The following is a 25,953-nucleotide window of genomic DNA, read 5'->3' on the forward strand; positions in this document are numbered from 1 at the left end:
AAATAACTGGTTTTTATTATTTTGTTGAGGAAATTTCTAATCGTGAAAGATACTGCTCAGGAATGGATGAGTGACTTCATGCAGGAGGGAAGACTAGGGTAGGTGACAGTGCCAGGGCCCCAACAGTACCCTCTCTGTGCATCACTTTGGGTCCTTCGAAGCTTCCTGCAGGAAGGGAAGGCTCCATGGGCCTAGAGGGCTCTTAGGTCCAGGAAAAGGCCCGCACTCGTAGCAACAGCAGCCAGGGGAAACCTCCTGTTCACATCAGCAAATGGTGACGGTGGTGTGGCGGTGCGCGATCTGCCTCTTCTGCGCCACCTCCCTCAACGGATATTGGCCACTGTTTGGATCTCTATAGCTTTCCTGACAACAGCCAGCAGCTTTGGCAACCAAAGTCATCATTCCTCGGCTGCATATGCTCTCTCTATGCCACATTTTCTCCATGTTCTGCACATGCCTCAAACCCTCCATCTAAAAGCAAACCCTGTTTCTAACACGAATATTGAGTGCCTAGCTGCCAAATCCCAAATTTTTATTTCAAGGTGAACTACATGTTTTCTTTAAAAAAGCAAGCCGGGACTGGTGTAGTGGTTCGCCTGGTGAAGCTGCTGCAGGTGGCACTGGCGTTAACTATTGAATTGACAGATTTGAGTCCTGGCTGTTCTGCTTCTGATCCAGCTTCCTGCTGCTGGAGCAGGGAAGATGGTAGCAGATAGTTTAAGTACCTGTAGTCCTGTCACTCACACAGCAGATGGGGATGAAGGTCCTGGCTCCTGAGTTTGGCTTGATCCAGCCCTGGATGTTGCACTCATGTAGTGGGTGAACCAACTTATGGAGCATCTTTTCCTTGTCTTTCCAATTCTCTCCCTGCCACTCTTTCAAAAACACCACACTGCACCATACTACCACACATCAGCTGCATTTACCTTCAATTTTTGTGATGCACATGGGCAAAGTACCTATCACTAGAGATTAGACTTCCTCTTAAAGTTCTATGTTTCCCCAAAGATTAGTCACTCCTCACTATGGTATTGAAGATTTCTCTGCACACCCCTCCTAAAACTGTTCAGAACCTTAATTGTCGACAAATGTCTTGTTAGAGTAATAAGCCAGTTTAGACTATTCTAAAATCCACCAAGTTCAGCAAAATTATGCTTCAACACTATAAACGGCTAAATACTAAAATGGAAATAGACACGAGACAGCTGAATGGTACCTTATAGCCATTTTAAGGTATATAGCAGCCGGTCCTGTATATAAACTAAAATTGAAATATCAATGAGCTAATCACAGGATGTGGCTAAGAACTTGCATTTTTTTTAACATACTGGTTACTCAAAACCATGTCAATTCCATAATGTTGTAAATTGTTGTTGATGTTACGTTGGAACTCTTAATTGATTGGGATGATATTCTGCCAGCTCTACTTTCAGACCAGAGATGGTCTCACCAAGAAAGTGTTCAATTTATCTGGACAATAAGATGCTGGACTCTATGCTTGGTATACTTTTGCAAAGAAAGAATCTTGATTGAATTTGAACTGTAATACTGCAACAAGGTGGAAGAATCCACCATGGGGGAAGGGCATGGGGAGGGGTGGGGGGAATCCCAGAGCCTATGAAACTGTCACATAATGCAATGTAATTAATAATAATAATAAAAAAGCTCTATGTGTCCCCGTGTATTGGTAGGATGTATCTGATAAAACATAGACATGTCATTGCTCCAGCTTCAGTTTCCTCCACAAAGCCCGAGTGGGGAGCTGATGAGTCTCCAAGGGTCCCTGGAGGGCTAACATTTCAGAATGCTTGACCTCATTTTTGACAAGGGTCTTTCATGGTGAGTCTCCAAATTCTAGGCTTTCTGACCTATCATCATTTCCATTGTTCTAACCCAGGAGATGACAGGGTTTCTTGTAATAGTCCTTGCTGTTAGTTTCTGAGGGCAGGAAAGGGGGCTTCCAGGATGTAAAGCAACACCTCACTAAGAAGCACAGTATGAAATGCAGGCTCTCAAAGGCACCCGTCACTGGAACTTTTGAACTAGAATTCTCTTACTTTTATGAATGAGACAGCAAGTTTTACAACGATGGCTCCAACCCATGGCTCATGCTTCGGTGAATTTATCAGTTCAGCCTCTTGGGATGCAATTAACAAGGCTGGTGCTGTGGCCCATTGGGTTGAGCCACCACTTGTGATACCCACATCCCAGGCCAGGGTGCCAATTTAAGTCTTTGCATTCTCTGTTTTTCTGATCCAGTTTCCTGATAACTGCCCTTGAGAACGCAGTGACAAATGGTCCAGGTGCATGGGCTCCTGCCACCCATGTGGGAGACTTGGAAGGAGTCTGGCTTCATTCCACTTGGGGAGTGACTCAGTGGATGGAAGACTCTCTGTTTCTCTGTCCTTCTAAAATCAATCAATCTTTTTGCAAAAACAATAAATGTTTACTGTTTGCTGAGACATCTCTAGGCACTGGCAATGATGCAGAATAATTTAAGGTCTGGATACTTCAGTGGACAAGAAGAGTTAGCACACTTACCTGAGCTGGATAAGCAAAACACAGGGACACATATGCTTAAACAGTGCGTATGTATGCACACACACACACAGGAAGTTACTGAGAGCACAATACACCTTGAGATTCTCAAATGAGAATCTAATGAGTAATACGATGAAGGACATTCTTCAACAAGGGGATGTACAATAGGCACAAAACCCTGAGACTGAAATAAACATGGTACGTGGCCAGGACCAGGGCAATGAGCATGTGACTTGGGCCATCACAGTGCTCCATGCTTACAGTGGCCCTAGTTTCACGCAGTCTTGTCCCCTATTTTAAAATTCTTCTTCATTTTTGAACCAGGGCTCCACATCATCACTTTGGCTAGAGTTACATAAAATATGCAGTGTCCCCTAGAAGCTTTGTCACAGGGCAGGCCTCCCTCAAAAGAATGGTAAGAGACAATACTGGGAAAGACCATGAGAATTCATGCAAAGGCAGCTTTGAGTGATACTCTCAAGAGTTTGCACTTGGAGATCTGGTGCTGTTGTGTTGCAGGTTAAGCTGACGAAAGAGCAGGTTGAGCTGTCTCCATCTCTCCCTGTCACTGTGCCTTTCAAAGAAATGAATTACTTTAAAACAACTTTAAAAGACTCTGGACTCTCTCCTATAGGACAATACAAAAAATAACCAATTTTTGAGCAGCAGACTAATGTGGTGACAATTTTAGAATGAGGACTCTGAAGCTAGCATAATAAAGACAGACCAGACTGGTTCACAATCCATGGCTAAAAGGAAGAGTTCACTGGGAAATGGAGAGGGGAGCTCAGATTTGAGAAGCAAGTAGGAAAAAAATCATTATGTGTTGGTAACAACTTTTCAAGAAATGGAGGGAGAGAGACAAATCAAATCTAGGAGCCAATCATTTTGATCAGACTGAAAAAATATACAAAGTGTTCATACTGGAAGTATTGGGAGCAAAACCAGCACAATGTTTTCATCGGACAGCCTGGAGGTAAAGTGGATTTGCTCCACTTGGCCATTCATTCTGTATTCATTGATCACCTACTCCATGTACAGGCTATGGTTTAAATGCCAGGAGCCCCGCTGAGGATATAGTTGTAATTATCTCTACCTACTGCACAGTGAACAGTCTGGGCAGGGACCAATGGGAGAGGGTCCTGAAAGGGGTGCTTTCATGACATTTGTTGGTCTTTGCCCCCAAGGAAGTTAAACAAAGGCAAGTTAAGTCCTCAGCATTTTGTTACTTTACTCCAGCCCTACTTAGTAGCAGCTGTGTATGTGTGTGTAGGAGTAATTTTTGTCTTCTGGAAGAGTAGGCATCACTGGTGAGATAGAAGAGTTTGCTTACTTGAGAAAGAGAGAGAGAGAGAGAGAGAAATCCAATTAAGTTACTGGCAGAGCAAGGAATAAAGGCAGGGTGGCAAGGGAGGGAAGTCACCCTTTGATTCACTCCAGCTTCCCACTGGGTCCACAAGGAAGCAGCTTTCTCCTGCTTTTGTGCAACCGAATGCCCTCCCGACTCCCCGCCATGTGGGTGGCCTCTGGTCCCAGTTGCCATTTTGTTCTAAGGATTGGGTGTCCTTTCCACCAGTTAAACTCCTCCCAAGGACTGGTGGGCATGCGCCTGGCCAGCAGCATGCCCTGTAGCTGTTGGGTGTGCTCATTCAGCCATGTGGACTGGGAAACAATACATTTGTACACATGGAGCTGTGGAACAGAGCACAACACAGAGCAAGAGGGAGAAGAGCAGTCCCGGGGGATTCACACCCCAAGGCGGGTCTCAAACACACTCCTCCAGCACAAGTTTCATGAGCCACCCCAAATATCTCCATAAGCTGTTTTGTTTAGCTGAAGCTTGTTCAAGACTTTTTTTTAAAAAAGGTTTACTTATTTATTATTTAAAAAGCAAGAGTTAGAGAGAGCAGAGACACATACACACAGAGAGAGTGAGAGAAAGAGAGAGAGATCTTCTGTCCACTGTCCCACTCCTGAAATGACTGCAATGATCAGAGATGATGGCTCAAAGTTGGGAGCCAGGAGCTTCTTCCTGGTCTCCCCTGTGGGTTCCGGGACCCAAAGGCTTGGGCCATTCTCCGCTGGCTTTCCAGGCACACCAACAGGGAGCCGGATCAGAAGTGGAGCAGCTAGGACTCGAATTGGCAGAAACTTAGCCTGCTATGCCATGGTGCCGAGCCCTCAAGATTTCTATTATCATTCTTTGATTGTTCACAAAAAACTGTCCAAGGATTAGTGTTACAGAGGAGCACTGGGCAGAGGCAGAGGGCCTAACCCAGGGAAAGCTTTGAGATGTACTTTTAAATCCCATCCTGCCAATCAGCTCCCACATCTTCTGATGGGAGCAAATGAACTCCCATCTTCTGACTCCCCACATCTGCGCAATCACCCCAGCAGGAGGCTGAAGCCAGGAACCTGAACTCAACCCAGGTCTCTCACCTGGGAGGCAGGAACCCGCTGCTGGAGCCATCACTGTGGCCTTCCAGGGATTTCACAAACTGCCGGTGGGAGCAAGAGCTACAGTTAGACCCCAGGTCCTCCGATGTGAGAATCAGGTCAGACACCTTGCCACTTGTCCTAGTTGGGGTTGAGCTTCATACACACTCCAGACCTTGGCACGACTGCTTTCCACAACACTGTGTAGCACAGTGTTGGGGAATTACTGGTTGATGGATGGGAGTTTCAAGGCTACCCAGAGCTGGCAGCTGGGGCAGCTGTGGCAGCTGGGGCGGTGGGACATGTGGCCCATACTGAGCTCTCCTCTCCTCATGCCATGGAATGCCCACCAAAACTTTCCTCTGCAAATCCTAATCTGGCTCCCGGACAAAGTCACCATCCCACACTAGCATCTTGGATTGCATGTGGGTCTGACAAGGGGTACAGGGGCATCCAGGCACCTCATAAAGACAAGCTGGGGTGGCTAATAGAAAGCTGACAGAACATGAGATGACAGACCAGGTTATCTGTGCTGCTCCCGCGCCAGCTGTGGCTACATTTCCCAGCCTAGGCTGAGAGCCAGGGATTATTTTTATATGAAGCACTAATGCCTGAGTACATTTTGCTCCTCCTCGCCCTTTGAGTCCAGGTACCAACAAGAACCATTTTCTGACCCAACACTGTCCTGGCATGATCCTGCATGACCACGGCAGCCACTGGGCAAGGGAGATCCAGGCCGGATCCTCCATTCCTCTGACTACCGGAAGGACTAGCAAGGAGATGAAAATGATGGTTAATGACACAGTGCAGGGTGGTCTGAAGGCATAGGCTAAATCAGAAGTTGTGGAATGGCTTTGGTAGCTCTTGTAGTCAAGCCTTCTGGCAGAAGGGGACTGAGACCAGCAATGCCCTGTTCTCTTCATCCTAGGGAATGTCTTCATTCTGCTTTCTGTACAAGAATTGGGGCACATGCAGGCAGGGCAACCTCTGGCCTTGGGCACGGGTAGAGCCAAAACAAAGAGAATACTGGAAGCCGAAGTCTGGGGATTCGAATGATCACGCGATTATTTCAATGACTGGGCCTCACGTACAGGGCCCCCAAGTTGTTTTAGAGCAATGTCTGTTCACACAAACACTGCGAAGCTATTCTTTCCCTAAGCACCACACTCTCCGTTTGTCAAAACATTTGAAGAAGACTAATTCATGCCTCAAAAGGAATTCTCTCTCACTCACAAAGCTGCCAGGTTTGTGAGCCGAGGGCTTTCATGTTCAGATCTCCCCAGGCACGAGATGGGAGGAGAGAGGAGAACCTCCAGTGGGAGTGCCTAAGGGCTTACGATGGGTGTCACCCAAGGGTCAGGAGCCATGATTTGCACGCACTCTGGGAGGATGGGATGGGAAAGCCCAATGGTTCAGTTCTATTGAGCCCATGTTGGTGCCTGCTGGACACAGTACTATCTGGCACTCACAAGCAGTGGGTTGTACAGGTATGTGAGTTCAAGTCCCAGATTTTCCATTTCCTGGCTGTGGGCTCTGACGGCTTCTTAAATGCTGGGTGCTCCTACTTTTTTTTCAACCTATGAAATGAGGGGTAAACTACTGTATCCCCTTTATGACTTTCCTGGGAATTAACTAGTTAGCACAGGCGACATGCTTAGCCAATGGTGAGCTTCAGAGAAGTCTTGGGGGCGGGGGTTGCAATGAACCTCATCAAGTCCCTCTCAGTGTTGGGGAGGAGGGGCAAGCCCAGAAGGCCCCTGTCACCACGACTGTGCAACCCAGGAGGGCAGTCCAGAAGCGGGGAATTTTTTCTTCCATCACAAACAGGTCCCTGAAGTACAGAACAGAAACTCAGCAACTGACATAAACAATTTCAAACAATAATTTCAGAAGACAAATTGTTCCATTTGGGCACCAAGATTCCTCTCAGAGGCTTTCCCCACGTGTTTATGTGTTCCGTGGCGGAGAGCCATGAGTGAATTAAGCAGACGGCGCGCACACGCCAGGGGATGCTGGGGTAGGACTGCTGAGCGGGAGGGGTTGCGGGAGATAGCTGGGGCCCTGGGTCCGCTTTCCTTGAAAGCGATTGCTGGGGAAGGTCCTTAAGAACAGAGTCTATCCTACGCCTTCCTGTGTGCTTGCTTTCATTGAGAGAGGTCCCAAGTTCAGGTGCAGGGAGGTCGGAGTTCAAGCGCAGCTCCCTCAGGTTCTCTACCTGTGAATTTGGGTAGGTCGTTAACCCTTTCTGTACCTTGGTTTCCTATCCTTTAAGGAAGCTATTTTGTTCACCTTGCAGCGTCACGGCAGGGAACAAGTTAAGAATCACTACGTCAACATTTCTGATGTTAACACAGGTAGCCACGGACTAGCTGAGGGACACTCGCTCTCAGGCAAGACAAAATGAGCCTCTCCTGTGGTCTTCACGGTGGTTGGTTCATTTGAGATCCTAACTTCAGCTTGTATTTACTAGTACTGAGTATGTACCACCTATCTTATCTGTTGTGATTATAAAATAAATGCAGACTCATTTAAGAAAATTTATGGACTGGAAATCAAAATTAGGAGTAATTTCCATTTGTGGTGACACACAACATTTTTGACTCATACTAATGCTCTACCTCTACCCCACAGTTGCTCAAGAATTGAGACTGCATTATATATATGCAAATCTGAAAACATATTACATTAGAAACATCCTTGCCTGTCACTATTCTTTGGAAGCCTCATATTTCATACGCATATTATGTTCCATGTATTTTGTTCATGTATTATGAACAATGTATGAACAATATTATGAACGCTATGTTCAATGTATTTTTCTTTTATGGGACATTTCAACTTTCCCCTCAAAGCATTGCAAAGATCCCCTCTTCAAACAGAAGTATTTTATACCTTTATAGTATATATTTACGTCTATTATATATATATTTATATATGTACACACTCATGCAAGAGCATTTAAAAAATCATAGAACATGAACGGAAAAGATAACTCTATTTTGGTGCAAAACTGAAATTTATAAATGCTTTTTCATCACGTACCCTTTCTATGAACTTGGTGATGGCCCCTCAGGTGCAAAATTTCAAAATTTTTTTGCACCAAAAAAACACTTGTGGTAAAGTTTTCAAGAACTTTTGAAAGCATTCTTGTAGATATATATTTTGAAAACTAAAATATAAAATTACACCACATTTCCTACGTGCTCATTACAATCTGTGACAATATTTTGGTCACAGAAAATAATGCTGGCCATACGATTAGACACCAAGTATCGAGGCAACCCAGCCTAAAGCTTGAGAACACTTTCTCTCTCCATAACTTTGTGCAGTATTGGATTCTGGTCCATGTTTCTTAAGGACAGTGTCCTGGGCGAGGCTGGAGTTTTTAGGGGGTATGAGGTTCCCTTGCAGTCTGTCTCATTCTGTTTCCTGCTCTCAGTCATCCTGAGTCTGACTTGCCACCTCTCCTACTCCACTCTTGATCCCCAGTGCAGATGGCTACCAAGCCAGAAGGAAGCCTTAAACAGAGGGGCCGTTTTGTGGCACAGTGTGGAGACCAACTGTGTTAGAAGCCAGGTGTCTGTCCCCTGGAGAGCAGCATATTTCTCTAGCGGACCATACACAGAGCCTGTTTCTGGCAGCCCTGGGACCTTGCTCTGTACCTGCTGGGTGACTGTGTGCCAGTGTCTCCCAGTTTCCCCCATCTGTGGTTTCCTCATTTGCAGCAGGCAACCTCACTTTGCACAGAGTCAGTGAGGAAATAAAAGTGTATCAGCAGGGCCCGGAGGCGTGGCCTAGCGGCTAAAGTCCTCGCCTTGAAAGCCCCGGGATCCCATACGGGCGCCGGTTCTTATCCCGGCAGCTCCACTTCCCATCCAGCTCCCTGCTTGTGGCCTGGGAAAGCAGTCGAGGACGGCCCAAAGCCTTGGAACCCTGCACCCGTGTGGGAGACCCGGAGGAGGTTCCTGGTTTCCTGCTTCGGATCGGTGCAGCACCAGCCGTTGTGGCTCACTTGGGGAGTGAATCATCGGATGGAAGACCTTCCTCTCTGTCTCTCCTCCTCTCTGTATATCTGGCTTTGTAATAAAAATAAAAAAACAAAAATATCTTTAAAAAACAAAAGCGTATCAGCAGATGTGATTGGTTCTGGAGAGGGAGGTGAGGAAGGAGGAGCTTAAATGTGCCACTGAAATGCAAACCTCTGCCCGCCCCTCTGGGGAACAAGACTGACAATCACAGCACCTTCTCCCAACAGTTTTTGCAGATTATAAGTGATGGCACCTGTAAAACATTTTATGGAATACGATATACATTCTATAATGACCATAACTATTTTCATTACTCATATGAGCCAAAAAAAAAGGGGGAGAGCTAAGCAGCCCATCTTAAGAGAGAATCCCAAGAGGCCAATTACTGCTCTGAAGGAACGCACCAGAGCCGAGGAGGACTGTGCGCTTTGCTGTAACAAGAATGGACACGACACACGATGTGGATAAGTAACTTTTTTTTTCCCACTAAAATATCCCTACATTCCCTACGAGGGAGGCATGTTTGCTCCCGCATTTACAAATGGAGACGCGGTCTTTTGAAAGAACCAAGCACCTGGTCCACAGAACCAGCGAAGTCTGGAGCCAGGATTTAACACCGCATCTGCAGACTGCAGGGCCTGCATGCTACACAGTGCACCCATGTAAAGCTTCCAGGCTGCAACAGCTCCTGCTCCCTAACCCCACGTCTGCAGACTGCAGGGCCTGCATGCTAGACAGTATACCAATGCAAAGCTTCCAGTGTACAACAGCTCCTGTTCCCCATCCGTGAGGGCCACGAGGACCCCAGTGGGTGCCTGACCTCGACACACACTATGGTCTTCTTCTGCACACACTCCTAAGTTAAAGCTTAACTGAAATATTTAAACATGGTAAGAGATGACAGGTCACAAATCGCATCACACATGGACACTGGTTCAAGTCCTGGCTGCCTCATTTCCATTCAGCTCCCTGCTAACGTGTCTGTGAGAGCAGTGAAAGATGCTCTAAGTGTTTGCATCCCTGCAGTCACGTGGAAGACCTGGAAGAATCTGCTGGCTCCTGCTTCTGGCCTGGCCAATCCTAGACATTGTGGCCATCTGGGGAACACGGCAGTGGATTGTAGATCCCTCTCTCTCTGTAACTTTGACTTTCAAATAAAAAAGTAAACATGCTTTTTAAAGAAAGAAAATTTTAAATTTTTAAAAATTTTATATAATAGAGTTTACATAATAGCGCCACCTAGAGTTATTCCATTTTGGGGAATAAATCCTGCCGTGTTTTTCTCTATGCAAATGATTTAGCAGTTTAAAGTGTTCTTTTTTGTTTCCCAGCTTGTTGGGCTGAAAATATTTCAGTATTTAAAAGAGCTTCCTTGTTCTGCTGCCTCATGGTCAAGAACTAAACCTGAGTGTCAGCGTTGTGGCACAGTGAACTGAAATGCCGGCTGGGACGTCAGCATCCCATATGAACATCATGTCCCGGCTGCCTCACTTTCCATCCAACTCCCTTGTAATGGCCTGGGAAAGCAGCAGAAGATGGCCCAAGTGTTGGGACCCTGCTACCCACATGGGGAACCTAACACTGGCCATTGTAGCCGTCTGGGAAGTGAACCAGAGAATGGAAGATTTCTCTGTCTCTCTTCCCCTACCACTCCCTATAACTCTGACTTTCAAATAAAATAAATCCTGTCTTGAGTATTTGTCTAATTGAAGATTTACAGGAACAATGTCATTTCCTACGACTGTTAGGATAAGACCATTTTTTTCTGTATACTTTAGTTACACTTAAAAATTACACAGATGTCAACCTATTATTTTAAAAGGTTCAAATTGTAAGGGAGACGTGAGATGTTGGACTCTCCACCATACTATGTACACTGAAATATGACCTAAACGTGAAGCTCTCTTGTCTGTATAGATATAAAAGTGATTTGCAAAAACATGAACGAAAATGCAGTGGCTGGTTGTTGTATCATAATCTATTTCTTTAAGACTTGCCTGTCTTAGGGATTGTTTTAAGAATTTTCTCATTTCCCTTTCTTTGTGCTCTGCAACAAACTCTATTATATATTATAGCATGGGTGCATTACAATTTTGTGCATGCCCCTCGAGAAGTGTGTTTTGTGTCGTTTTCTTCCTTTTAGGGTGGCCATTACCAACTACAATACGGTGGATACACCTGCACCCAAGTGTCTGATGTCTTCAAGTAAGCTGGTGGATGGAGGGTGAGGCAGTTAACACTCCTTGGAAGCCCTTGTCCTACTGGGTCAAGTTCAGCATCCTGCAATGCACACCCTGGAAGGCAGCAGAAGAGGAACGCAGTCCCTGGGTCTCTGTCACCCATGTGGGTGGCCTGGATTCAGTTTGGGCTCCAGCCTTCAGCATAGTCCAGTCTTGGCTGATGCCAGCATTGTAGGGGCAGTGGGGAGGTGAAGCAGCAAATGGAAGATTTTTTTTTCTCTCCAGATCTCTTTCTGCCTATCAAATAAACTGAAAATAAATAAATAAATCAATACAAAATTTTAAAGACATTGGGATAGTCGAGTTGGGTTCTTCTACACTCTACGGTTGCGGCCGATCCCCAAAAGAGCTGAGTGTGCCACTGTCTCTAAGTTTATTCCATGCCTGATGGATTGATACAATTTTTACTAATCAGAAGTTAGAAAAAAGTGAGATATCTTTGTCTCGCAACATGTATTTTCTTGAATGTTGTTGAGTGTATGAGCATACTTCAGAAAGTTCATGGAAAATTTGATGAAAGATAAGATTTTTGTTGCAAAAACTTGAAATATAATAGCTTTTTTTTTCATAAAACCTGCCATCCGTGTTTTCGAAGTTCTTTCCTATGCATAGGTACATGCATGTGTGAACACAGCACGTATGTGTTACATTAACACACACGTAACTCTGATCTGCTCATGACAGTCACTTGTTTGACTCCTAACAGTAGATTTTTCTTGGATGGTTATGTTAAGCATCTTGAGCCAGAGTTCTTCTTATGGTTGTTAATTTTAAGAAAAAAAAATTCTTGAACTTTTCGCAAAGTGTCAAGTTTCATTAAAAATCCTGGGATGTGGTAGAATATAATACACAATCTGATGAGCAATTAGTGCTAGAAGCAAGTAGCTCAGTACATCATTATCGAGAAAAGTGCTATTGGATAAAGGCAACTGCATGTTAGCAGAGGTGCAGAAAGAAATGCGTCAGATCTATTGAGTTCGGTGTGTGGGGAGGGAATGCGGTGAGGAGAGAAGGGAGCTTCAGGCGATGGCAGAAAGAATTCCCCTGCATTTTCTAACTTCATCGTTGCTTATAGACTTTGTCTATTACTGCAGAGGGATTGTTTTTAACTTACCATATGTTAACATCTTTTTAAAATTTTTTTATTGTTTCTTTTTAATTTCCTCTTTTTTTTCTCTTCTACTTTATTTTTAATTTTATGATACAATTCCATAAGCTCTTGGACTTCCCCTCCTCCCCCCCTTGCATTCCCTCCCCCAAAATGGGTTTCCTCCACAATATTACAATAGTATAGTACTTCATAAGCAGTCATAAGTCCATCATTCTGTTGTTTAAGTCTGTCCTGACATTGCAAGTACAAACATTGGCAGACAGTACAGCACCCTATTGTCAAATACATCGTTCTTCTCCTTCCGGCCTACCTCCCCAACCTCTTCCTCCCTCTTCCTCCTTGCCTCCCCACCACCCCATCTCATTCTTGCCCCGCTAGAATAAAACCTGCTGAGATTTAAAAAAAAAAGATATATCCAACTGTTTCACTGGGAGTTCATCTTTGATTTGGAAGTAGACATGCATACTGCATTGTATCTTCACAACTAGAGATGATAGTCTCTATTACGCAGTTACCATACGCTCCATTAAATGAGAAGCCATGAAATAAAATCAATAGCAGGAATAAGGATAAAACAAAACAATTATAGCACCATGGAGTTAAGTAACATGCCAACGAATAACCAATGTGTCGATGAAGACATGAAAAAGGAAACACAAAAGCTTCTTGGAGAAAATGATGCTCCTGTGTGTATGTGTGCATTTTTGGTTTACTTGCCATATGTCAACACCTTTACCTATTGAACGGATAAGCCTGTGATTGTGATGTGAAATGAAAGCACGACCCTGAAAGAAATAGGAAGAAAGAAACAGGAGGAGGGTGGGAAGGTGGCAGGAGAGAGGGTAGGGCGGGAAGCATAACTACACTCCTACGTTTTTATTGTGAAATAGGTGAAATTTGTGTACTTTATATAAATAAAATAAGTTATAAAAATAGGGGGGCAATAGAAGGGTTAGTGCTGTGGTGTGTGGTAAGTTAAGCTTCTGCCTACAGTGCTGGCACCCCATAGCGGCAGCCAATTCTGGTCTCAGCTGCTCCGCTTCTGACTCAGCTGCCTGTTTATAGGAAAGCAGTGAAGGATGGTTCGAGTGCTATCCCACTGCATGCATGTGGGAGACCCTAAGGAGGCTCCTGGCTTCAGATTAGTTCAGATTGGTTCAGATTGGCTATTTGGGGAATGGGCCAACAGATGGAAAATCACTCTCTCTCTCTCTGTCTCCCATCTCTCCTTCTCTCTGACTCCACCTTTTGAATAAAATAAAAGGAAAGTAAAAGAAAAAAAGACACAAAAAGAGAAAACAATTGCCCATGAGCTTATTGATAAAATTAGCATTCATTTATATTTGAAATGTTTTTCTGTGGTCTTTCTAAAATGACTCATCCTCATACTCGTATTAAAATACATACAAAAAAAAATAAGTTGAAAAAAGAAATGGCCGTCAAGTTATAGTAGAACAAACAGGTTCACACCTGGCCTGCCAGGCATTTAACATCTGTGAACCACAACGTTTCAACTGTCAAATGAGGATCATCGCATTTTAGTAAGATCAAACGCGATAAAACAAGTGCCAACAGATGAGACATGCAGTAATGCCTAGTCCTTACGTCTTTGATGTCATCTTGCTGCTTCTTGGTTACAGGTGGTCCTCAACTAGAAAAGTATTAAATAATTGCTGCTTATTCTTTTTTTCATTTTCTATTGCTTGAATATCACTCTCCATAGGCTAAGTGGTCAAAATTACTGAGTTCTGTTCTATTTTAAAGGTTTATTTATTTTTATTAGAAAGTCAGATATACAGAGAGAAGGAGAAACAGAGAAGAAGATCTGTTGCCTGATGATTCACTCCCCAAGTAGTTGCAACAGCTGGAGCTGTACCAATCCAAAGTCAGGAGCCAGGAGCCTCTTTCGGGTCTCCCACGTGGATGCAGGGACTCAAAACTTTGGGCCAGCTTGACTGCATTCCCAGGCCACATGCAGGGAGCTGAATGGGAAGTGGGACCACCAGGACATGTACTGGCGCCCATATGGGATCCTGGCAGGTGCAAGGAGAGGACTTTAGCTGCTAGGCTTCTATTCTAGGGACAAGTGATTATCACCATATATACAAGCAGGCATGGGATTAACAAATGTTGGGGGAGGTGGGGATGGTGTGGTGTCTCAGTGGCTAAATCCTTGCCTTGCACTTGGTAGTATCCCATATGGGTGCCAGTGAGTGTCCTGGCTGTCCATTCCCCATCCAGTTGTCTGCTTGTGGCCTGGAAAAGCAATAGAGGATTGCTCAAAGCTTTGGGACCTGCACCCACATGGGAGACTGGAAAGAAGCTCCTGGCTTCGGATCATCTCAGCTACAGCCAATGCGGCCACTTGGGGAGTGAACCAGTGGACAAAAATTTTTCTCTGTTTCTCCTTCTCTTTGTAAACCTGCCTTGCTAATAAAAATAAATAAATCTGGGCCCGGCAGCATGGCCTAGCGGCTAAAGTCCTTGCTTTGAACATGCCGGGATCCCATATGGGCGCTGGTTCTAATCCCGGCAGCTCCACTTCCCATTCAGCTTCCTGCTTGTGGCCTGGGAAAGCAGTCAGTCGAGGACGGCCCAATGCTTTGGGACCCTGCACCCGCGTGGGAGACCTGGAAGAGGTTCCTGGTTCCCGGCTTTGGGTCGGCGTGCATCGGCCCGTTGTGGCTCACTTGGGGAGTGAATCATTGGAGGGAAGATCTTCCTCTCTGTCTCTCCTCTCTGTGTACCTGACTTTGTAATAAACTAAATAAATCTTAAAAATAAATAAATAAATAAATCTTCAAAAACAAAAATAGGTTTAGGGTAAAGCTAATACCATTGTAAATGTTCTAGAAACACTAGCTATCATTTCATATCTTTAATATTCAATCCCACTCTTCTCATGTTTAGGTATTTATATAATGAGTATCCCATAAAATAATGAAGTGTTTCATACTCACGGTATGCATCAAAATTCACAGTAGTATAATTTATTTAAAAATTATAACTGGGGCTAAAGTCCTCGCTTTGAACACGCCGGGATCCCATATGGGCACTGGTTCTAATCCTGGCAGCTCCACTTCCCATTCAGCTCCCTGCTTGTGGCCTGGGAAAGCAGTCAGTCGAGGACGGCCCAAAGTTTTGGGACCCTGCACCCGCGTGGGAGACCTGGAAGAAGTTCCTGGCTCCTGGCTTGGGATCGGCACGGCTCTGGCCGTTGTCACTTGGGGAGTGAATCATCGGAGGGAAGATCTTCCCTTCTGTCTCTCCTCCTCTCTGTATATCTGACTTTGTAATAATACATAAATAAATCTTTAAAAAAATTATAACTGGCCCAATTTTCCTAAATACATGGGAAATGCTTAATAAATTATTAAGCAATGTGTGGGATATGAGAGTCTTTTGTTCCTAGGATTTATTTATTTATTTGAAAGGCAGAGTGAGAGAGAGAGAGATCTTCAATCTACTGTTTTACTCCTCAGCTGTCTGCCAAGGGCTTGGGATCAACTACAGAGAGGCCAAGACACTGGAACTGCATCTCTCTATCTGGGTCTCCTACATGGGTGAAAGAGTCTCAAGAACTTGAGCTACCCTATGATGTTTCTCAGGTGGACCAGCAGGACTCTGAATTGGAAGCTGGGCAGCTGGGACTCAACCCAGCACTGTAGTGTGGGATGTGGTGTTACAAGCAGCAGCTAAACCTGCTGCACCACAAATGTGGTCTATGACAGTCTTTCAAACAAGAATTGTGCTGGTATTGCAGCAGCTGAGCTCCACCTCTGCTATCACCCTGACTGATCACAAGGTGCACACAGACTCACGCATACCCTCTGATCATCACTTCATCCAAAGCTTTTGTGTATCTGGGCAAGGACAGGGAGGAAACACCTGTAACAGAAACATATAGTACTGAGATGATTAGAGAGCTTGCCCTGGAGTTAACCCTGCTTTGCGAGAGTCCTATTGCTCTGTGTGGAGCTTGAACAGCAAAAAGTTGCATTTTGGGACTTTCCCCTCAAGGCTGAGAGACTGAAAAACCAGCCCAACCAGTCCTGCCCGGGTGGGGCTCACCAGCTTCCTAAAAGGGTGAGCACTTCTGGAAATAGAAAAGGCAGAGTGCTGTGCAGGGCATTTTCCTGGCATTTCACCCCGTCTGAGAAATGGGGCTATCCCTTGGGGCTGCTTGACTGTGAGACACTGTGGATGCCTTTGCAATGCTTAAAACTCAAGAACCAGGAAACATGCATTGAGGGCTGGAAAAGTTACTTATGTGGCAATTCTAACTGGGGTGCCAGACAAGAGGTGGGTGAAGACCCAAATCAAACATTTGTGAGTCTGGATAGCTAACAATGCTGTTACCCATACCAAGTGAGAGTTAAACTTTTACTTGTGAAAGAACCCAGTAAGCACCCTTTATAGCACCGCGGAGACTCATTTCACTTGGAAGTCTACCTTGTCTCTAGTGATGGAAGGTGACCAACCACAGCCAGCATCAATTGGTCAGTGACTGTACTGACTAGAACGTTCAGGTCAGGAAAATGAGAACTTAACATCCGTCTGGGCCTGGTACGAATGCTCAATGGCTAAACCCTAACCTTGCAAGCACTGGAATCCCATATCCCAGTTCATATCCCAGTTGCTCTGCTTCCCATCCAGCTCCCTGTCTGTGGCCTGGGAAAGCAGCAGAGAATGGTCCAAAGCCTTGGGACCCTGAATTCTCATGGGAGACCTGGAAGAAGCTCATGGCTCCTGGCTTTGGATCAGCTCAGATCTGGCCGTTGTGGCTATTTGGGGAATAAACCAGAGGATGAAAGATCTGTCTTTCCATAAAATCTGATCTGTCTTCCCAATTTAAAAAGAAAGAGAGAAAGAAAGAAAGAGAGAAAGAAAGAAAGAAAGAAAGAAAGAAAGAAAGAAAGAAAGAAAGAAAGAAAGATCGATCGATCTTAGCATCCATCACCAGGGGAAGGAAAACAAGACAAGAAGATTCTCTCTTCATTGGTCCCAGAGGATACTCAATGGCATGTTCAGAAAGTTGGGGATTAGTTTTCACTAATCTAAATATCTGGGCATAAATGATACAACTTACTTTTATAAAATTTCAGAGATGTCCTTATGTTATCTTGAGCAAGAATGATCCAAGCTTTGTTAAGATTGGTTTATTAGTTACAGTGGAAAAATAAATTGGCATTTCATGCTTAATAAAATTGCAAATTAAAGTACTAACATAGTAAAGTTGCCAAACTACGTTTTGGCTAACAGTTGTTATTATTAATTGTGCATATGTCCATCAGAGGGTTCTAACTACTCCACACTGTTCTCTTCTGCAATTCACAGGCTACCTGTTTAAGGAGTCCACTCCCATGTGGTGACCAACTCCCTCTTTCTGGCTACCTGTTTAAGGAGTCCACTCCCATGTGGTGACCAACTCCCTCTTTCTATAGATAAAATTCTTAACAATTTTTTTGAAAGATTCATTTATTTTTATTGGCAAGGCAGATTTACAGAGAGAAGAAGACACAGACAGAAAGATCTTCCACCTTCTGGTTCATTCCCCAAGTAGCCACAATGACCAGAAATGAGCAGATCAGAAGCCAGAAGTCAGGAGCTTTCTCCAGGTCTCCCATGTGGGTGTAGCTGCTTTTCCAGCTTATAACAGGGGTTGGATTGGGAGTGGAGCAGCTTGGAGTAGAACTGGTACTCACATGGCATGCTGGCGTTTGCAGGTAGAGATTAGCCAGTTGAGCTGCTGCAAGGGTTCAAGAAAGTTTTAATATTCTTCAGAGATCTTTCCTTCACTGAGCCATGAGGCTTCAAACATTATAAACCCTTTGGCCAGTATGGAAATGCGGGCTCAAGGAGCTGAGCTGATTTTCCTACAATCAACAAGAATGCTCCTTGTCCTTGAGCTTCAGCCCTATCTCCCCATCTAGCCTTCTCCATTCTACTGCTTCTCTGACTTCTGTTTTTCATGACTCATCCCACTTTGGGGATGTAAGTGCTGCTTGTACCTGTAGGGGATGGGTGCTAGCATGGTGGCACTGCAACACCACTGTCTACCACATCATCATTCCGTAGGGGAGCTGGTTCACGTCCTGGTTGCTCCACTTCAGAACCCACTTCCTAACGGCCTGGGAAAAGCCCCAGTGTTGGGAGCCCTGCCATCCACACAGGAGGCCTGGATGAAACGTCCAGCTTTGGCCTGGCCTAGTGCTGGCTGCGAAGTAAAACAGTGGATGGAAGATCTCTTTCGCTCGCGCTCACTCTCTCCTCTCAAAATAAATAAATAAATAATCAAAAGAATCAAAATAAATCCTTTTTTTTCCTTTTTGTTAAGTTACCACACTCTGAAGTTTATATTTATATGTACTCAGCCCACCTTTGGTTTATATTCAGTAGAGACGTACCCATAAACCTAAACATAAACATGAATAGCTTAGTTGCCTTTGAGCAATCTTTGTGGGAAGAAAAGCATACATTATTCCTCACCTATTTAAGGGCTGTCTTCTCTATGTCAAGCACTGTTCAAGGGAGCAAAAAATAATAATAATAATAAAAAAATAGACCAACAGGTAAAAATGTCTGCCCTTATGAATAAATAAACAAATGACCAAGTAAAATAATCTGCCCAGTGGAGATAACAGCTACAGATGAAAACAGGCTAGAGGATCTGGGAAAACACAGTAATGGGCTCAAGCAGGTGACTGTACCCAGACTCTGAAAGTTCTTCTGACTTTCGTGAAAGATGTTAACTTTCTATTTGGCAGAAGGAGGCATCTGGCATAGCAATTAAGAAGCCACTCCATGGGCCTGGGACAGTGATATGGCAAGCTAATCCTTTGCCTGTGGCACCATCATCCCATATGGGCACCAGTTCATGTCCTAGATGCACTACTTCCTGATCCAATTCCCTGCTGATGTTCCTGGGAGAGCAGCAAGGATAATCCAAGTCATTGGGTCCCTACTTCTACCTGGAGGAAGCTCCTGGCTCCAGCTTCAGACTAGCCCAGCTCTGGCCATGACAGTCATTTGGCGAGTGAACCAACAGATGGAAGCTTTCTCTCACTGTCTTTCTCCCATTCTCTGTCTCAATAATCCTGACTTTAAAATAAAAATTAAAAAAAGCTTTTAAAGCCACTCCATATCAGAGTGCCTGGTTCAACTCTAAGTCCCTCTCCTTTCATTCTAGCTTTATGTTGGTTTTTATTCTGAAGCGTCGCAGGTGATGACCCAAGTGGAGTTCCAGGCTCCTGACTTTGGCCTGGTACAGCCCTGGCTGCTACAGCCATTTTGGGAATGAGTATCTCTGTCTCTCCCTCTGTTGTTCTATAACTCCAATGTTCAAATAAGTAAATAAATCTTAAGAAAAAGAGAGAAAAAGGAAGGAAGAGAGGAAAGAAATTCACCCAGCACTGTAAAAACGTTCATGTTTTAAGTTGCAGTTAATTGTATTCCCGTATGGTAATGCTTTTCATCAAGTTCACAGTATTTAAAACTTTACCAAAAAAACAAAAACAAAACCTAGGCCCATTCACTTGGAAAAATACAAACTCTCTTAAGCTTGAAAGCAACTTGAGTGATAGAGCTGTCACTGAATTTTGCAGATGACAAACAAATCTAAAGAGGTCTATTACCTTAGAAACACACAGTTTTTCTCTAGGTGAAAGTGTTTGTCTGAAGTTACCAAACTAATCACCAAGAAAGGTGAGACCAGGACCTCACTGGAGCTCATGGTAGAAGTTCTTCAGTAGCATCAATTGCGATTTAAGAAAGAAAGCAAAAAGAAAAGAAAACTTGAGTGCCAATATTTTTCTCTAACTTTAGAGACAAAATTCAGCCCCTAAGATAGGAAATATCTGGCTTCAAGTAGGAATCAGTGGTGCTGCTAGTGGCACAGGAGGATAGAGACTAGAGAAAGGGCAGTGGTGGTGGTAGTGGTGAGGCTCCTCAAGAGGTGATCTTTGCTTTGATTCTGGGGACTGCTGAGGGTTATGGAAGTAAATCATTGGTGGTCTATTCCAGTACCCAACCTCCCGCGGAGTCCCATCCTGCAAGCTCCAGCGGCTTCTTGCTCCTCCACCTCCTGGAGGAGCCTCCCTGCCTCAGGACCAGCCCACCTGCCAGGCCTGTTTTTCTCCTTGGGAGAAAGCCAACCACACAGCCCCTGTTCTTGCTCACTCCATAACCTGGCTCTGCTCCAGGAGGCCCAGAGTTCATTCTCATGGTGTCTCCTGCTCATTCTGAGAGTTTTGTGGTTTTTTTTAGCAGAGATTTCTTTGAAAAGTTGGATGAGAGAGAGAGAGAGAGACAGACAGACAGACAGATCTTCCATCACTGGTTCACTCTCCATATGGCCGCAATGGAGCTGGGGCTAGGTCAAGTCCACGCCAGGACCCAGGAACTCCGTCTGCGGCTCCCAATGTTGGCGGCAGGGCCTAAAGCACTTGCAGCATCATCGGCCGCTTTCCTAAATGCTTTCTCAGTGAGCTGGACAAAAAGCAGAGTACTGGAGACTCAATCCAGTGCTCATACTGTGTGCAGGCACAGCAGACACTGGACTACTAGGCTGTGCTACAGTGCTGGCCTCAGAGCAAGCGAGCGAGTAAGCGAGGAGTCTTTAGGGTTCCAGAATTTCAAAAGCCTGATGGGATTTTTGGACAGGGTAGCAAGGAGCCTTGGGCTGCTCAGATCGTAGGTTGGATTGCCAAGTAAAATACAGAGCGCCCAGGGAAATTTGGATTTAGACAAAAGGATGTCCCAAATATGGCTATGTAACACCCCCAAACTCAATCACTGTGTGTCTGACATTTAGCTTGCTGGGCATAGTGCAGTTTTATTTGTTAAATCCTACACCTGGGTGGAAGAATGGTGTGTGGTTATGGCAATCACAAGATTTTGAGTTTTGCTAAGAAGGAAGTGGAGGAGAAAGAAGAAAAAGAAACCCAATATTAGAAGTGAAATCCATTAGTGAAGCTTTCTCTCCTTTGATTGTATATGTCTCTGTGTGTGTGTGTATGCGTGTAAGAGAGATAGAGAGAGGAGAGAGTATACAAACATATACATCTTTGTGCATTTTAGGATTATTTAGGAAAAACTATTGAAACTGAATAAAAAACACTGGGACAATTAAAAATTGTAAATATGTGCTCAGTTGAAAAGTAACAGAAGTATCACATTTATGGAAATATTGCATTTATGTAAAGGGGCTACCATTAACTCCCAATCAGCCACCCAGCCTGATCCCAATGCTGTTTGTTCCCCAAACCATAAAATGTTACCAAGCAGGTCTGAGAAATCACCTAGTCTGATTGTGATATTTATGCATCAAGTAATCAAGATCCAGAGAGAGGAAGTGACCAATCGAGGATCCTGCCGCCATGAAAATGAATAACAGAACAGTGTTTTCTGCGGGCTTCCTAAGGCCAGGCATTGTTCTAAAGGGAAATCTCCTTGCACTATATCCTCCCAGTCCCACAATTACCTTCATTATTCAGAAGAAGCAAAGTGAGGCAGAGAATCCTCCCACGTACCCATTCACCTAAGGTTCAAGACCATACCAGCCAACAAGCAGAAGTGACTGCTAAAGTCCTCGCCAGCCTGGCCCAAGACACCAACCCCCTTGCCACCCGGTGCTAAGTCAAATTGTTTGTATCATTAAACATGTTCATATACGCAAGCTTTCAGAGCACACTGCCCCTGGAGCATGTTTCTATGCTTAATCACAAGCTCATAAGAGCTTACAGAGATGTACACTCATGTCAGAGTTAAAGCTGTTATCTGCCTGGCTTCTAGATAGTTTCGTGGCATTTATCTGGGGAAGTATTTTTAATAAGATATGCCAGACCCAGAATCTATGATGGAAGCAAAGACAATGAGATAGAAACCACCTTCTGAGCCAACAGTTGGAGTCACTCGGGAAAGAAAAGGAAAGAACAAGAGGGAATTGAGACAGAAACTGAAATGAAGAAGAGACATTCCAAAATTCACTGCCCGGCCCAAAACATGCTAAGTTCTCTTAGAGAGAGCTTCACTTGGTCGCTGCTAGCCGGATGCGCATCCCGTGTGGTTCTCATGGGCCCTTTGCGCAGAAACAACAGTTGCCATCCTCAACTTTACACTTGGCTGAGCTCCCTGGGCTGCTTGCTTCACTCCCCTCCTCTGTCATTCAAGACGTTATCAACCCTTGATTGGAGACGCCCAGGCAGCAGGCTCTGGCTTCCCTGGCTATCAGACGTGGAAGATTAAGCCTGCCTGCTCCTGGGCCGATAACAGATTTTCCCACAGCTATCCTTCTTTATGACACAAAAGCCTGTACCAACCTAAAGAAAAAAAAAAAAAAAAACGGGGGGAGGGTGCGGGAGAGGTGGTAGAAGGAAGACTGAAACTCTCTAAAAGCACCAAGATCTGGACCCCAGAACTCCACAAAGATGCTAAGATGAGGATGGGCAGGTTGGCAAAACAAAAGGAATAAAGCAAGAATTCTCTTCCCTATTCGGCGCCCTTCAGTGGACGGAAGGACGCGTTGGACAACTCTGTTTTGCAGGCTTCCTCTTCGAGTACACTGCCAAGTCCTTGGCGATCCAAGCCAGTCCCCCCTCCTCTCCCCCCTACCTCCACAATAACTGGACAAGGGAGCTTTGGAAGTGCACACAGTTTCCTGCAAAACAATGCTACATCCTCTCTGCTTCAGAAAGGTGGCAGCATTGCCTTGTGCTGCTCACCAAGTTCCCAAGCGGCAGCGAGGTGTCCAGCTGATTCATAGACCGACAGCCAGCAGGCCTCTCTTCATCATGGAAAGGAAGAACAGCATCCCCGGCCAATTTCTGTGCGCTGCCAGTCTCACCCCTGGGAGCTTTGGGGACGTGGAGGCTCATGCCCTCATCATAAATTCTTAGGTTTTTAACGTATTTCAATAGGGCAGGTCCTAAGGACTCTCCAGGGGGAATCCCTTAGCCATCTGAACCCAGGTACGTGTAAGGAAGTTAGGGATGCAGTTTACCTCCCCACGTTTACTTCTTGAACCATCTAGTCCCCCTGCTGTAATCCAGTGGTCCCATGGAGAAGGGTTAACGAAGCTCAACCTAGCTCAAGTTGGCAACATCCAACATTTGCTACGTCAAACATTCAGATGACGGTACTCCTAACAGTCACGGGCCTTCTGAGCGAGAGTCCTGTCATGATAGAGCGGGCTGTCGCCCCTGTGATAAAACCAAGAGAACACACAGAGGCCCTGAAATGCAATGTCAGAAGTCAGGTGTCTCCTAGTCTGAACTGGGGCCTCCGCACACTGGTACCTTCCATGCGCACCTGTTCAAAGCCATTCCAGTTCCCATCCATCCATCCCGCTCACCTTCAATCAGCCAGCGTCCTCTGAGACGTCTCTCAATGTGCCACCAACACAGAACTTTGGGAGAAACTTTCTCCATTTATAAATATCAGATGGTTTGGGAAAAAAATAGTTGTGGCACTGGGCTTTTCTTTTTTCTTTCCTACAAGTGATGTCATTTTGAATACTTAGTGTGCTCCAAATCGGCTATTTTTAATTCCCCCGAGTGACTTTTTCTTTGGAAAATAGATTTGTTTGGATTAGCTACATTTTTCAGTAACCCTTGTACCTAATACGCCCCATCAGGTTCATCTTCTCAACCGTTAACACTGATATAAGCCGCTCCCCAGCTGGAAAGTCCTTATGTGTTCCATACGCAATTTGGAGGTACTCCCTCCAAAACACAAAAATCTCTATTCACAGATACAGAGAAAATATAAATAGGGAGTGGTCTAGTCGCCAGTGAAAATCACACTCAACAACTCAAAGCATTGAGAATATTAGGCGTTAAATCAACCGCTCCCCCCGCCAAGTCAAATAACGTTCTTGACTTCCAAACAACAAAAAGTACTTTGGGGTTAGGGGTGAGAGGGTGTGTAAGTGGAGGCAGGAAAGATAGATGATACACAGCGGCGAATCACAGAGGCGGGGAGCTAAACCAAGAACTCCAATGCCTTCGCCCTACCTGATCGGAACTTGCTTCGGATCAGCAAGGAATGCTCCGAGCCCAGGAGTGTCATGTTGAGCCTCAGCGGGTCGCCGGTCCCTGTGCCAGAGGACCCCTCCTTTCCACCGCAGCTAACCCCCAGCACTCATTCAAGAGTCCTGCGAGCTCCCCGGGGCCGGGCCGGCAGCGTGTACGGTGGCAGCCAGTGTCCCCAGAAAACTGGCGCCTCCCCCCTGCCGCTGCGCGGGCCTAATTATCTCTTAGCCGGCAGGACCCTCCTCCTCCTCCTCCTCCTCCTCCTCCTCGGAGGTTGGCCAGGAGCAGCGGCATCGCAGGCGTTCCTGGCTGATGTCATAGGCTGCCGCGCGACTCCGAGGATCACCGCCACGCCTTTATGAAGGTCCCAAGTTTGCTATCTGATACTTTTACTACTGACAGGCGCTTGGCCAATGAGGAGCGTGGAGCGGGGGCCTGGGACCTGCCGCGGCCAGGAGAGTCCCAGGCCGCTACGCTGAGCGCCGGACAGCCGGGCTTTCACTTGACTCTTGGCAGCAGGCAGCAGGCAGCAGGCAGGGGCGCACCCATCGCAGAGGCAGAGCCCTGGGGTGCGGATGTCCAGGCGCGAGCAGAACTTAAGGAGGTGACGTTGGAGGAAGGAAAACCCGGAGGCTTCGGGGGCGGCGGCGCGGTGGGGCAAGCAGGTGGTGCGCGGCTCTGCGGTGGGGAAGCTCCAGCCCAGAGGTGTCCCCGCGCAGCCAGACAGCGCGCCGGCTGGAAAGGCTGCGGAAAGGACTCTTGGGCTGCGCTCCTGCTGGGGCGCTTGTAACCCCAGCAGCACCCCAGCGGAGCAGAGTCCTCGCTATAGATGTTTGTCCTCGGTGCAAGGGGCTAGGTGCGCCACAAGACAGAAACAGCTACACAAAGGGACCTGACCAAGTTGGTGAAAATGCTATCAAGGTTCAGTGGATTCGGGTTCCCCAAAGCCTTGCAGTCCTGGCATCCTTTCGCATAGCCCGCATGTCCCATAAACTTTTTGCATTGCTCGTATGTTCCATAAACTTTTTGCATAGCCTGTATGTTTCATAAACTTTTTTGAAGACCCTTATAGCTCCGTTGGGCATGTTTGCTTGAAGAGAAAATGGAGATTTGTTGTTGTTAGTTTGTGGTTTTTTTTTTTGTTGTTGTTGTTCCAGAGTCTCTCTCTCTCTCTCTCTCTCTCTCTCTCTCTCTCTCTCTCTCTCTTTCTCTCTCTCTCTCTCTCACACACACACACACACAGCACAAATCTGAGTCACTGGAGAAGCAGTTGCTGAGACACAATGCCCTGATCCGTCCCCTGGGGGAAGAGGCTGGGAAGAGCCAGAAGTTAAATGCTCTTTTGGGCCTGGTAGGGCTCAGTTGCAGTCTTTTCCTGCCCACCAGTCCTTTCTGAAGGGAAAATCGGTTCTGTGTTTCACTTGGACTTGGTGCACAGCTCCTGCTCCAGGTGTTACCAGCCCTTCAGAAAAATCAAAGACCCTGCTCTCAAGGAGCTGGCTTGAAAAAATTTATTGTCTTTATTGGAAAGGCAGAATGACAGACAGCGAGGGAAAAACAAAGTGAAA

The 25,953-nt window shown here is 45.6% G+C and overlaps 1 protein-coding gene across 4 annotated transcripts in view; it reads right to left on the reverse strand.

Annotated features, from left to right (window-relative positions):
- The window catches only part of MYOCD (myocardin), a 94,627-nt gene extending 70,144 nt beyond the window's left edge, over nt 1-24,483 (reverse strand). For 2 of the 4 annotated variants that reach the window (XM_058675991.1, XM_004594731.2), the window contains exon 1: nt 24,368-24,483. In XM_058675991.1, coding sequence (XP_058531974.1) covers nt 24,368-24,422 — 55 coding nt within the window. In that variant the 5' untranslated portion in view covers nt 24,423-24,483. The remainder of the gene's footprint in view (nt 1-24,367) is intronic. The other 2 variants (XM_058675992.1, XM_058675993.1) reach the window with 1 other exon arrangement.
- Between the last annotated feature and the right edge of the window lie 1,470 nt (nt 24,484-25,953).

This window comes from Ochotona princeps, chromosome 17 (assembly GCF_030435755.1).
Source record: "Ochotona princeps isolate mOchPri1 chromosome 17, mOchPri1.hap1, whole genome shotgun sequence".
Classification (NCBI taxonomy): Eukaryota; Metazoa; Chordata; class Mammalia; order Lagomorpha; family Ochotonidae; genus Ochotona; species Ochotona princeps.